At 40.1% G+C, this 14,231-nt stretch overlaps 2 protein-coding genes across 2 annotated transcripts; one reads left to right on the top strand and one right to left on the bottom strand.

Moving 5' to 3' along the window:
- Window positions 1-2,854: 2,854 nt before the first annotated feature.
- On the top strand, window positions 2,855-3,796 carry LOC132662532 (olfactory receptor 5AL1-like). Its single transcript, XM_060607988.1, has one exon. It carries the CDS (start codon window positions 2,855-2,857, stop codon window positions 3,794-3,796), a length of 942 nt encoding a protein of 313 aa, XP_060463971.1.
- Window positions 3,797-11,972: 8,176 nt separating this feature from the next.
- Window positions 11,973-12,932, bottom strand: OR8U3 (olfactory receptor family 8 subfamily U member 3). The gene has a single exon (XM_060607989.3). It carries the CDS (start codon window positions 12,930-12,932, stop codon window positions 11,973-11,975), a length of 960 nt encoding a protein of 319 aa, XP_060463972.3.
- Window positions 12,933-14,231: the final 1,299 nt, after the last annotated feature.

The raw sequence follows: 14,231 nt of genomic DNA, 5'->3' as shown, positions 1-14,231 counted from the left end.
AGTTTAGGATGTGTTACAGACATGTTAGCAGTTGGTTACCATATAGTGTGGCAAGTGCTACAAAGAAGAAATCAATGGATGAAAAACCTATATATGGGAAACACTTATTCTACCCTGAAAAGTCAGGAAAGCCTCCAAGAAGAAGCAGCACAACAGGGTACTGGAAGTTTAGTGGGAGGAAAGTCAGACAAAGGGAATGATGGCAAAGGGAAAGTGTTCTGCGCAGAGATTAGAAACATGTATAAAATTGGGGCTCCTGGGTGGCTCACTCAGTTAAGTGTCTGGCTTCAGCTCAGGTCATGATCTCATGGCTCTTGGGTCTGAGCCCCGCGGCGGACTCTGTGCTGACAGTTAAGAACCTGGAGCCTGCTTCGGATTCTGTGCCTCCGTCTCTCTCTGCCCCCCACTTCTCTCTCCCTGTCTCTCTCTCAAAAATAGATAGACATTTTTTTTAAAGTGTATAAAATTCTGGGTTACATTTGAATAGCAATGGTGGCTTGGAATACCTGTGACATAAAGACTATACGAAGAGAACCACAAAAGATGAGCCTGATCTGAGATGTAGGAACCGGATTTTCAAGAGTTATGTCAGCCATGTTGAAGAAAGGCTTTTACCTTGAGAAGAATAGGAAGACATTGAAGAATTACACCAGGAGAGCATAAAACTGAAATTCGTGTCTATGAAAGTTTACATAAGCCAAACTGTGAGGAACAGAGAGACACAGAAAAGATTGGAGGCAAGAATAAAAATTCAGGGTCAGTTGTAACCAAATAACAAGTCATTGTGGTTGGATCAATGAACCGATATCAGTGAAAAGATATGTAAAGTGTGTAAAGTATGAAATAGGTATCAGGGACAAATTGAATATTGGCATGGGAAATAGGAAAGCAAAGTAAAAGATAATTGGTCTGATTTGGAAAACTGAATGGATAATGGCACTGTTAGTTGAAGATGTAAAATATATACTTCAGGTCTGAGTATTAGGTTCAATGCGCAGAGATAACAAGTTATTTTCTACATGTGATACTCTTGATGACCATCTAGAATATATAAGTGGGAAGTTCTGGGGGGCATTTAGATGTATATAGAACATAGAAAATAAATGAGGGATAGAAATACATATTTGTGCTTAAGCAATGTATAGGTGTCTACTGAAGACATAGGATTGTATAAAATCACCGAACAAGAAGGGATAAAAGGGAAAGGCTGAAGGCTTTGATGAAAGCATGAATAATATGTTGTCTAAATAGAAGCAGAGACTCCAAGGTAGAAAATCAGAATGGACAAATAATAAACACAGAGACTGCTCTGTTCGGGAAACCAAAGGTGTATTCAATAGAGGTCAGTGCTACAAAGCTGCCAAGGTAAAAAGAGCTTTATTGGATTTGGGAATAGGGAAGCTAATAGTAAACTTGATGAGGGGATTCCTCCGTTTAATGGAAAAGGAAGGTAGGTTATATTTGGTTAAGTCATAAACACGATTGAGAAATCAGGGGTAGATGCTTTTCCTAAGGTATATGGTTGAAAAGTGCTAAAGAGGAGAGAAAAAATAAAATAGTAACCAAGATAAAGTTTCCAAGGGGATATTAATCAGAATTTAAGGGGACGAAGTGCTTTTTATATTTTACTATCTTTTACTTGTCTTGACCATCATGTGCATGCGAAGTAACCTGAGACAATGTGGTGATAAAGGAAAATCAAATTAACTTATCCTCTGCTATGCTTGAGAAAGGAGGGGGGATGATTTCAATTCTGCTAGCTAGCATGCATTCAGAGTCCAGCCTGGGTTTATGGAAGTGGTCTGTAACACTAAGTTGTTCTAAAAGTTGCTTCAGTTCTATTCACCTTGGGCCATTTAGATACCTGAAGGAGGAAGGTAAAATAATGTCTCCAAATCATTGAAAGCTGTTTGAAATTTGGAAACTATTCTCTTGAAATTTGGCCAATTTTTCTCTGGTGTGCATTTTGCCAAAAGACAAAGCCAGAAAAATCACAGTCCCGTTTTTCCTTGAAATCAATATTATGGGTGTCTTGAAAAAAAAAGACAATGGATATAAGGAAAAAGAAGAAAATTTAAAGATTATACCAAACAGGATGCCTATAAATAATAGTATTCATATTTTGTTTCTTTCATTTTATATGTTCTGCACTTGATTTTGGTAATTTTTAATATTCTTATAAAATAATGAATTTGTAATAATTTCATGAGATAAACTTACAACTTAAATCATTTTTATATATGCTGCCAAAGCCACTTACATTATTTTTTTAATGTTTATTTATTTTTGAGAGAGAGAAAGACAGAACATGCGTGGGAGAGGGGTAGAGAGAGGGAGACACAGAATCCAAAGCAGGCTCCAGGCTGTGAGCTGTCAGCACAGAGCCCAACATGGGGCTCAAACCCACAAACCAGGAGATCATGACCTGAGCTGAGGTCAGACGCTCAACCAACTGAGCCACCCAGGTGCCCCAAGCCACTTACATTCTTAATGTCCCTTTTTATTTCTTTATATTTAAAGAAAAGTAGAACAAAAATTTTGCCATTATCTTGATTATAACATTTTAATTGAAATGTTCTCTTTCTACTTATACAGCTCCCTGGTGGATTTTTGTATCACGGAATTTTTCCTGGACCAAATCCTTCACACTGAAAGCATAAGTGAAATCCCCACATAATTCTGAGTGCTTATCAATGTTCTTCTTCGGCCGAATTTAACATAACACCCTGATGAGCCAGGACTCTCTTCTCACAATTGAATTGATTATTCCTTAAAAGTAAAGATTATTCAGAGCCTGTGCTCTAGATGAGTTTATTGTAGATTTGTTGTTTATTGTTTATTGTTCATCGCTTTCATGGCAAAAGGCAATCAGTCAGCAGTCACTGAGTTTATTCTCTTGGGCCTCACAGAGAATCCAGAGTTTCAGGCCATTCTCTTTTGTGCATTCCTATTGATTTACTCATTTACTGTCCTGGGTAACCTTGGCTTGATTGTGTTAATCCAAATAAGTCCCCAGCTTCACACACCCATGTATTTTTTCCTCTGTCATCTGGCTTTTGTTGATTTTTATGGTGCCTCCACCATCACTCCAAACACCCTTGCAAACTCGTTACGTGAAATTAAAAGTATGCCATTTTATGCATGTGCCACTCAAGTGTGTTGCTTTATCACATTTTCAGTTTGGGAATTATTAATGCTGTCTGTCATGGCCTATGATCGCTATGTGGCCATCTGCAACCCTTTACTCTACGTCATTCTCATGCCCAGGAAACTCTGCCTCCAAATGGTCACTAGCTCTTATATTTATGGACTCACTGTAGGACTCGTACAAGCAGTGGCTACATTCCACATGTCTTTCTGTGACTCTAATGTGGTCAACCAGTTCTACTGTGATGATGTCCCCTTGATTGCCCTGGCTTGCTCTGATACCCAAGTCAAAGAGTTGATGCTGTGGATCATTGCTGGGTTCAATGTGTTCTTTTCTCTTATCATTGTTCTCATATCCTATGTGTTCATTGTCTTCACCATCTTAAAGATCCATTCTGCTGCAGGAAGACATAAAGCCTTTTCCACCTGCGCTTCTCACCTGTTTTCTATTACCATGTATAATGGGACCCTCAGTTTTATGTACCTGCACCCCAAGTCAAGCCACTCACTGGATAAAGACAAATTTGCCTCAGTGTTCTATGCAGTGGTGATTCCCATGTTAAACCCATTGATCTACAGCTTGAGGAATCAGGATGTAAAAAAGGCTTTCAAGAAAATCTTTGACAAAGCACATTCTGATAATAGATAATCAGTTGTACTGTTCCTAAAGAAACGCTGGAAATTAGGAACTTTTAAACGAAGGCTTGTATATGGGACAGTGCCAGGAAGTGTAGAAAGCTTTGTCTTCTGAAGCTCAGTTCCCTGACTCTATTTCCTTGAAAATAGGCCTTTCTTGTTTCTGCTTACACATAGTAGACATTTTATAAATGTTTATTTGTTTTACTGTTGAATTCTAAAAAGAGAGATGAAAACAACCCATTCTGTTTTTCCATGAGATGCTTCAACAATAGAGGTGAAGAATAAAGCACCTTAAAATCATAACTTGATCTTATTTCACTATGATATGGGGAATTTTAGGTTGTCTTCATAGACATCAACCATGCACATATGATTGAAAATACCAGGCAAGATTTTCCTCCATAGTTGAACCGAAATGAAAAAATAACAAGGTGTTCGGTTGAAGGGTTTGTGTTTGAAAATGCCTGAAAAGTGACCTTGCTCTTTACTTTAAATGTCCCTGTTGATACGGTTGAACGTTTTTCATAAGACCTCATTTTTTTAGAGCAGTTTTAGTTTTACCACAAACTATAGGTCTGAATTTCCTTACCTACAAAAGAAGGATGGTTTTGATGTTTTTATGTGTTTTGTGTTTATGTGTACGTGTATGTGTTTTGTATCCATCCGTATAGATACACCCACCAGGAAAAGTGTGGTGAATGGAAACACCACACTTCTCTGTCAAACCTACTTTATTTTTTTTTTTTTTAATATATGAAAATTTACTGTCAAATTGGTTTCCATACAACACCCAGTGCTCATCCCAAAAGGTGCCCTCCTCAATACCCATCACCCACCCTGCCCTCCCTCCCACCCTGCCCTCCCTCCCACACCCCATCAACCCTCAGTTTGTTCTCAGTTTTTAACAGTCTCTTATGCTTTGGCTCTCTCCCACTCTAGCCTCTTTTTTTTTTTTTTTTTTCCTTCCCCTCCCCCATGGGTTTCTGTTATGTTTCTCAGGATCCACATAAGAGTGAAACCATATGGTATCTGTCTTTCTCTGTATGGCTTATTTCACTTAGCATCACACTCTCCAGTTCCATCCATGTTGCTACAAAAGGCCATATTTCATTTTTTCTCATTGCCACGTAGTATTCCATTGTGTATATAAACCACCATTTCTTTATCCATTCATCAGTTGATGGACATTTAGGCTCTTTCCATAATTTGGCTATTGTTGAGAGTGCCGCTATAAACATTGGGGTACAGGTGCCCCTATGCATCAGTACTCCTGTATCCCTTGGGTAAATTCCTAGCAGTGCTATTGCTGGGTCATAGGGTAGGTCTATTTTTAATTTTCTGAGGAACCTCCACACTGCTTTCCAGAGCGGCTGCACCAATTTGCATTCCCACCAACAGTGCAAGAGGGTTCCCGTTTCTCCACATCCTCTCCAGCATCTATAGTCTCCTGATTTCTTCATTTTGGCCACTCTGACTGGCGTGAGGTGATATCTGAGTGTGGTTTTGATTTGTATTTCCCTGATAAGGAGCGACGTTGAACATCTTTTCATGTGCCTGTTGGCCATCCGGATGTCTTCTTTAGAGAAGTGTCTATTCATGTTTTCTGCCCATTTCTTCACTGGGTTATTTGTTTTTCGGGTGTGGAGTTTGATGAGCTCTTTATAGATTTTGGATACTAGCCCTTTGTCCGTTGTGTCATTTGCAAATATCTTTTCCCATTCCGTTGGTTGCCTTTTAGTTTTGTTGGTTGTTTCCTTTGCTGTGCAGAAGCTTTTTATCTTCATAAGGTCCCAGTAATTCACTTTTGCTTTTAATTCCCTTGCCTTTGGGGATGTGCCGAGTAAGAGATTGCTACGGCTGAGGTCAGAGAGGTCTTTTCCTGCTTTCTCCTCTAAGGTTTTGATGGTTTCCTGTCTCACATTCAGGTCCTTTATCCATTTTGAGTTTATTTTTGTGAATGGTGTCAGAAAGTGGTCTAGTTTCAACCTTCTGCATGTTGCTGTCCAGTTCTCCCAGCACCATTTGTTAAAGAGACTGTCTTTTTTCCATTGGGTGTTCTTTCCTGCTTTGTCAAAGATGAGTTGGCCATACGTTTGTGGGTCTAGTTCTGGGGTTTCTATTCTATTCCATTGGTCTATGTGTCTGTTTTTATGCCAATACCATGCTGTCTTGATGATGACAGCTTTGTAGTAGAGGCTAAAGTCTGGGATTGTGATGCCTCCTGCTTTGGTCTTCTTCTTCAAAATTACTTTGGCTATTCGGGGCCTTTTGTGGTTCCATATGAATTTTAGGATTGCTTGTTCTAGTTTCGAGAAGAATGCTGGTGCAATTTTGATTGGGATTGCATTGAATGTGTAGATAGCTTTGGGTAGTATTGACATTTTGACAATATTTATTCTTCCAATCCATGAGCAGGGAATGTCTTTCCATTTCTTTATATCTTCTTCAATTACCTTCATAAGCTTTCTATAGTTTTCAGCATACAGATCTTTTACATCTTTGGTTAGATTTATTCCTAGGTATTTTATGCTTCTTGGTGCAATTGTGAATGGGATCAGTTTCTTCATTTGTCTTTCTGTTGCTTCATTGTTAGTGTATAAGAATGCAACTGATTTCTGCACACTGATTTTGTATCCTGCAACTTTGCTGAATTCATGTATCAGTTCTAGCAGACTTTTGGTGGAGTCTATCGGATTTTCCATGTATAATATCATGTCATCTGCAAAAAGCGAAAGCTTGACTTCATCTTTGCCAATTTTGATGCCTTTGATTTCCTTTTGTTGTCTGATTGCTGATGCTAGAACCTCCAACACTATGTTAAACAACAGCAGTGAGAGTGGGCATCCCTGTCGTGTTCCTGATCTCAGGGAAAAAGCTCTCAGTTTTTCCCCATTGAGGATGATGTTAGCTGTGGGCTTTTCATAAATGGCTTTTATGATGTTTAAGTATGTTCCTTCTATCCCGACTTTCTCAAGGGTTTTTATTAAGAAAGGGTGCTGGATTTTGTCAAAGGCCTTTTCTGCATTGATTGACAGGATCATATGGTTCTTATCTTTTCTTTTATTAATGTGATGTATCACGTTGATTGATTTGCGAATGTTGAACCAGCCCTGCATCCCAGGAATGAATCCCACTTGATCATGGTGAATAATTCTTTTCATATGCTGTTGAATTCGATTTGCTAGTATCTTATTGAGAATTTTTGCATCCATATTCATCAGGGATATTGGCCTGTAGTTCTCTTTTTTTACTGGGTAGGAATCAAAGTAATACTGGCTTCATAGAATGAGTCTGGAAGTTTTCCTTCCCTTTCTATTTCTTGGAATAGCTTGAGAAGGATAGGTATGATCTCTGCTTTAAATGTCTGGTAGAACTCCCCTGGGAAGCCATCTGGTCCTGGACTCTTATTTGTTGGGAGATTTTTGATAACCGATTCAATTTCTTCGCTGGTTATGGGTCTGTTCAAGCTTTCTATTTCCTCCTGATTGAGTTTTGGAAGAGTGTGGGTGTTTAGAAATTTGTCCATTTCTTCCAGGTTGTCCAATTTGCTGGCATATAATTTTTCATAGTATTCCCTGATAATTGTTTGTATCTCTGAGGGATTGGTTGTAATCATTCCATTTTCATTCATGATTTTATCTATTTGGGTCATCTCCCTTTTCTTTTTGAGAAGCCTGGCTAGAGGTTTGTCAATTTTGTTTATTTTTTCAAAAAACCAACTCTTGGTTTCGTTGATCTGCTCTACAGTTTTTTTAGATTCTATATTGTTTATTTCTGCTCTGATCTTTATTATTTCTCTTCTTCTGCTGGGTTTAGGCTGCCTTTGCTGTTCTGCTTCTATTTCCTTTAGGTGTGCTGTTAGATTTTGTATTTGGGATTTTTCTTGTTTCTTGAGATAGGCCTGGATTGCAATGTATTTTCCTCTCAGGACTGCCTTCGCTGCATCCCAAAGCGTTTGGATTGTTGTATTTTCATTTTCGTTTGTTTCCATGTATATTTTAATTTCTTCTCTAATTGCCTGATTGACCCACTCATTCGTTAGTAGGGTGTTCTTTAACCTCCATGCTTTTGGAGGTTTTCCAGACTTTTTCCTGTGGTTGATTTCAAGCTTCATAGCATTGTGGTCTGAAAGTATGCATGGTATAATTTCAATTCTTGTAAACTTATGAAGGGCTGTTTTGTGACCCAGTATATGATCTATCTTGGAGAATGTTCCATGTGCACTCGAGAAGAAAGTATATTCTGTTGCTTTGGGATGCAGAGTTCTAAATATATCTGTCAAGTCCATCTGATCCAATGTATCATTCAGGGCCCTTGTTTCTTTATTGACTGTGTGTCTAGATGATCTGTCCATTTCTGTAAGTGGGGTGTTAAAGTCCCCTGCAATGACCACATTCTTATCAATAAGGTTGCTTATGTTTATGAGTAATTGTTTTATATATCTGGGGGCTCGGGTATTTGGCGCATAGACATTTATAATAGTTAGCTCTTCCTGGTGGATAGACCCTGTAATTATTATATAATGCCCTTCTTCATCTCTTGTTACAGCCTTTAATTTAAAGTCTAGTTTGTCTGATATAAGTATGGCTACTCCAGCTTTCTTTTGGCTTCCAGGAGCATGATAAATAGTTCTCCATCCCCTCACTCTCAATCTAAAGGTGTCCTCAGATCTAAAATGAGTCTCTTGTAGACAGCAAATAGATGGGTCTTGTTTTTTTATCCATTCTGATACCCTATGTCTTTTAGTTGGCGCATTTAATCCATTTACATTCAGTGTTATTATAGAAAGATATGGGTTTAGAGTCATTGTGATGTCTGTATGTTTTATGCTTGTAGTGATGTCTCTGGTACTTTGTCTCACAGGATCCCCCTTAGGATCTCTTGTAGGGCTGGTTTCGTGGTGACAAATTCCTTCAGTTTTTGTTTGTTTGGGAAGACCTTTATCTCTCCTTCTATTCTAAATGACAGACTTGCTGGATAAAGGATTCTCGGCTGCATATTTTTTCTGTTTAGCACACTGTAGATATCGTGCCAAGCCTTTCTGGCCTGCCAAGTTTCAAAGGAGAGATCAGTCACGAGTCTTAGAGGTCTCCCTTTATATGTGAGGGCACGTTTATCCCTTGCTGCTTTCAGAATTTTCTCTTTATCCTTGTATTTTGCCAGTTTCACTATGATATGTCGTGCAGAAGATCGATTCAAGTTACGTCTGAAGGGAGTTCTCTGTGCCTCTTGGATTTCAATGCCTTTTTCCTTCCCCAGTTCAGGGAAGTTCTCAGCTATAATTTGTTCAAGTACCCCTTCAGCACCTTTCCCTCTCTCTTCCTCCTCTGGGATACCAATTATGCGTATATTATTTTTTTTTAGTGTATCACTTAGTTCTCTAATTTTCCCCTCATACTCCTGGATTTTTTTATCTCTCTTTCTTTCAGCTTCCTCTTTCTCCATAACTTTATCTTCTAGTTCACCTATTCTCTCCTCTGCCTCTTCAAGCCGAGCCGTCGTGGATTCCATTTTGTTTTGCATGTCGTTTAAAGCGTTTTTCAGCTCCTCGTGACTGTTCCTTAGTCCCTCGATCTTTGTGGCAAGAGATTCTCTGCTGTCCTGTATACTGTTTTCAAGCCCAGCGATTAATTTTATGACTATTATTCTAAATTCACTTTCTGTTATATTATTTAAATCCTTTTTGATCAGTTCATTAGCTGTTGTTATTTCCTGGAGATTCTTCTGAGGGGAATTCTTCCGTTTGGTCATTTTGGAGAGTCCCTGGCGTGGTGAGGACCTGCAGGGCACTTCCCCTGTGCTGTGGTGTATAACTGGAGTTGGTGGGCGGGGCCGCAGTCCGACCCGACGTCTGCCCCCAGCCCACTGCTGGGGCCACAGTCAGACTGGTGTGTGCCTTCTTTTCCCCTCTCCTAGGGGCGGGATTCACTGTGGGGTGGCGTGTCCCCTCTGGGCTACTTGCACACTGCCAGGCTTGTGGTGCTGGGGATCTGGCGTATTAGCTGGGGTGGGTAGGCAAGGTGCACGGGGGCTGGAGGGGCAGGCTTAGCTCGCTTCTCCTTAGGTGATCCACTTCAGGAGGAGCCCTGTGGCAGCGGGAGGGAGTCAGATCCGCTGCCGGAGGTTTGGCTCCGCAGAAGCACAGAGTTGGGTGTTTGCGCGGAGCGAGCAAGTTCCCTGGCAGGAACTGGTTCCCTTTGGGATTTTGGCTGGGGGATGGGCGGGGGAGATGGCGCTGGCGCCTTTGTTCCCCGCCAAGCTGAGCTCTGCCGTCCGGGGGCTCAGCAGCTCTCCCTCCCTTTGTCCTCCATCCTTCCCGCTTTCCGAGCAGAGCTGTTAACTTATGACCTCCCAGACGCTAAGTCGCGCTTGCTGTCGGAACACAGTCCGTCCGGCCCCTCCGCTTTTGCCAGCCAGACTCGGGGGCTCCGCTTGGCCGGCGAGCCGCCCCTCCGCCCCGGCTCCCTCCCGCCAGTCCGTGGAGCGCGCACCGCCTCGCCGCCCTTCCTACCCTCTTCCGTGGGCCTCTCGTCTGCGCTTGACTCCGGAGACTCCCTTCTGCTAATCCTCTGGCGGTTTTCTGGGTTCTTTAGGCAGGTGTAGGTGGAATCTAAGTGATCGGCAGGACGCGCTGTGAGCCCCGCGTCCTCCTACGCCGCCATCTTCCGGAACCTCCCCTCTGTCAAACCTACTTTAAAAATATAAGATTTCATGCAACTCACAAAGTTCTCCAGCACCTCAAAGAGCATGTCTGCACTATGTTCACATTAAGTGCAGAAGGGGAAATAATCATCTGCATGAGAGGTGGCATTCTATGTAATTACTGCAACGATCACAATTTCCTTCTAAAGTGGAAAAATTAAGAAGATAATATTAAGAAACCAGGGCTCCTGGGTGGTTTAGTCGGTTAGGCATCTGACTTCAGCTCAGGTCATGATCTCTGTGAGTTCGAACCCCGTGTCGGGCTCTGTGCTGACAGCTCAGAGCCTGGAGCCTGCTTTGGATTCTGTGTCTCCCTCTCTCTGTCCCTCCCCTGTTCATGACTCTGTCTGTCTGTCTGTCTCTCTCTCTCTCTCTCAAAAGTAAATAAAGATTTAGAAAAAAGAAACTAATTTAATTGCTTTTTGTGAATATTAAAATGATAAAATCTTACAAATTACTGTTTTCATTAAATTTTATGGCATGATCCTATAACATTCATTGAATAAATTACAGGTACACATAAATAACCTTATAACTTAAGATTATTTCTATTTGAACAAATGTGCAGGTACGCTGAACTTATTAATGCATTTAATAACATAATTTCTTATAAACAAATACCTCCCATTATATTTAAAAATCAGATAATGACCCATTTAAGATTAGATCATCTGTATTGCAGCATCTTTCTTAACATCTACAATGTTAAGAAAGAAAAATGCAAATAAACTTACATTTGCATTTAGAATTGTCATATCACTAGTGATGTGAACTTAGGCACTTTACATATAACTGAGACCCAGAAGTAAAGCCTCAGATATTTCTTAGGTTTATTTTATTGTATTAGGTAGGAGTGCTTGATTCAGCGCCTGGAAGCTAGTAGAAACCTAACCAGGCTTTGTCCTTCTTTCTTCAAGACTGATAAGCTTTTGAGAGCTAGGTGAATTAATCTTTAATTATATACAACAAACATTTATATAACAAACATATACATACCACTTGTTATCACAGGATATTTTTGTAAGCACTTCATAAATATTAACTCGTTTCATCTTTAAAACAAACCAATTAGTAGGGTCCTCTTATTTTCTAGAATTAGAAACAGAGTCACACAGTTTAAGCCGATTGTCCAAGGGGTGGTAGTTAATAAAGGAAAGGCTTGGCATTCAAGCTCAGGCAGCCTTCCTTCCAGAATAGTAAGTTCTACCAAAGACACACTGCTACCTTTGCTTGAGCTACACAAAGGTGTGTTTGAGGGTGTATTTGAACATAATTTCAGTGGTCTGTCAAGGCTGCAGTGGCCTGCACCAGACTCTTTGGATCATGCTGACTTCCCAGAATTGGCCTGGGTTCTTGTGGAAAAGGTCAAGGTTGGCTGAACTACAGTCACATTTTTAGTTGATTGGGAAAGAATTACAAGAAATATCAGGAGGAGGAAGTTTGATTTATTTACCCTCTTGTATTAAATTAAGCATTGGTTATTCTTATTTTCTTAACTTTAACAGCTTTAAGGTTTCACAACTTTTATCCAAGGCTTTCCTTGAGGCATCTTTAACCTCTTTGTTCCTTAGACTATAGATCAGGGGGTTCAACATCGGGATCACCACCGTGTAGAATACAGACGCCATTTTGTCCGTGTCCAGGGAGTGATTTGATTTGGGCTGTAGGTACATAAAGATCAAGGTGCCGTAGAAAATAGTGACAGTCACCATATGGGAGCCACAGGTGGAAATGGCCTTGCGTCGCCCCTGAGTAGAGCGGATCCTTAAGATGGCAGCAATGATAAAGATGTAGGAGGTGAGAACAATGGAAGAGGAGCAGATCATATCAAAACCAGCAAAGGCAAAGATCAGAATTTCCTTCACGTGTGTGTCTGAGCAGGACAGAGCCAAGAGAGGAAGGTCATCACAGTAGAAATGGTTAATTACATTGGGGCCACAGTAAGTTAGATGGAAGGTGATAATGGTATGGAATAGGGCAACCAGAAAGCTGTATATATATGGAACTGCCACTAATTGAATGCAGAGTCTTTTTGACATCAGGGTTGAATAGTGCAGGGGACTACAGATGGCCACATAGCGATCATAGGCCATAGAAGCCAACAGGAAACACTCGGTGATCATGAAGGTGAGAAAACAGCCCAGTTGTGTTGCACAAGCATAGAAAGGAATAGTGTTGATTTCCACAACAAAATTCACCATCATCTTTGGTGTGATAGCAGAGGAGTAGCAAAGGTCAACAAAGGCCAAGTGACTGAGGAAATAGTACATAGGCGAGTGGAGTCGAGCATCAATCCTGATTAAAGTTATCAACCCCAGGTTGCCCAGCACTGTGACCAGATAGATGATGAAGAACACCACAAAGCATGGGGCCTGAAGCTCTGGCTGGTCTGTGATTCCCTGGAGAATGAATTCAGTGACATGGGTGATATTGGTCTCAGCCATTTATTTAAGTGAATTTTACTGATTTCACTCCAAGTTGAAGAATAAAAATGGCACTTCTCATGGCTCCTGCCAATGTTGGCAAAAGGTGATCGCTGGTGTCTTCTTGCCTTGAATCGTGTTGTCTTGTGGGCAAAAAGTATACCTTATATCTTGGATAACATGCAGAGGACTCTTGCCTCAGGGAGAGGAGTCCTTTACTCTCACAATAGCCTTCTTAAATGTTGTTTTGCCTTGTAATTTTAGAAAATATGGAAGGGTGCTGGTTAAAATTGTAATGCTACCTAAAAGAAAACACTTGAGACAATAAACACTAACATTTCAGCATTTTTGCTGCCACTATCTTTTCTCTGTATTTATAAATATGGCAGCACAAAAATGTGTAACTCATAAATGAAGCTATTTTAACTTTTTTCAACATATTTGCATGTTTCCACAGGCTTAAAAAACATCAAAATAATCTACTTTGACTTACTTGCTTTCCTATATCCCCACCTTCACTTACATAGACTAAGTACTTGAGGCTGTAGAAACTAGAAGAAAATTAATCAGAAATATAGAAGAAACATGCAATTTTATTTGTATAGCAATTAGGGACTCATTATTTTTTCCCAATTCAAAATTCACAACATTCTAATGTTTGTTGTCCAAAGAATTAACATTAATTAAGTAGTCTATCATATAACTTGTTAAACTACAGGGAGATAGCCATCTTTCCCCATAAACATGTGTCTGTATACTCCAAGGGCTTAAAATATCAAAGCACTTACTCTAGTAGGTTCTAGACATATCAACAACATAGCCTAAGGAAATAATCAGCGGCAAGCAGAGTTTAATAGAAACATGTATAGCTAGGTGGAGTTCTTAATGCATGCTTCAGAATAATTGCAACTCTTTCTAGTTCTACCAGCCTTAAAAAGAGGACTAATCTCATTAAGCTCAATATTAGCCTATTTGAATTTAGTTTTGTCCTTTGCTTTATATTCTACAGAATATAACTACAAAATATTAATAAAGAAAGACACCTTGAGAAATTCATCATGTCTACTGCCTTCATATTTCAAATTTTATTTTTTTCTACTGTTATTATGTACCTGCTGCCACTGAAGGCTGTCCTTATCAGATACTCTATTTTTTGTCATACATGAATGAACTTATGCCAGTCTCTTGCTAATGCTATGACAAAGGTTCTATCCCAACATCCCTGATTGACATTTGCAAAAACCCAGGCTTATGGCTGTGGTCAGAGTAGGTGGTATAATGTGAGTGTGGCTGGGTTTGTTTGAAAGCAGAGCCCAGGGG

This window comes from Panthera onca, chromosome D1, assembly GCF_046562875.1.
Source record: "Panthera onca isolate mPanOnc1 chromosome D1, mPanOnc1 haplotype 2, whole genome shotgun sequence".
Lineage (NCBI taxonomy): Eukaryota > Metazoa > Chordata > Mammalia > Carnivora > Felidae > Panthera > Panthera onca.
This window is presented reverse-complemented; position numbering and strand designations above follow the sequence as displayed.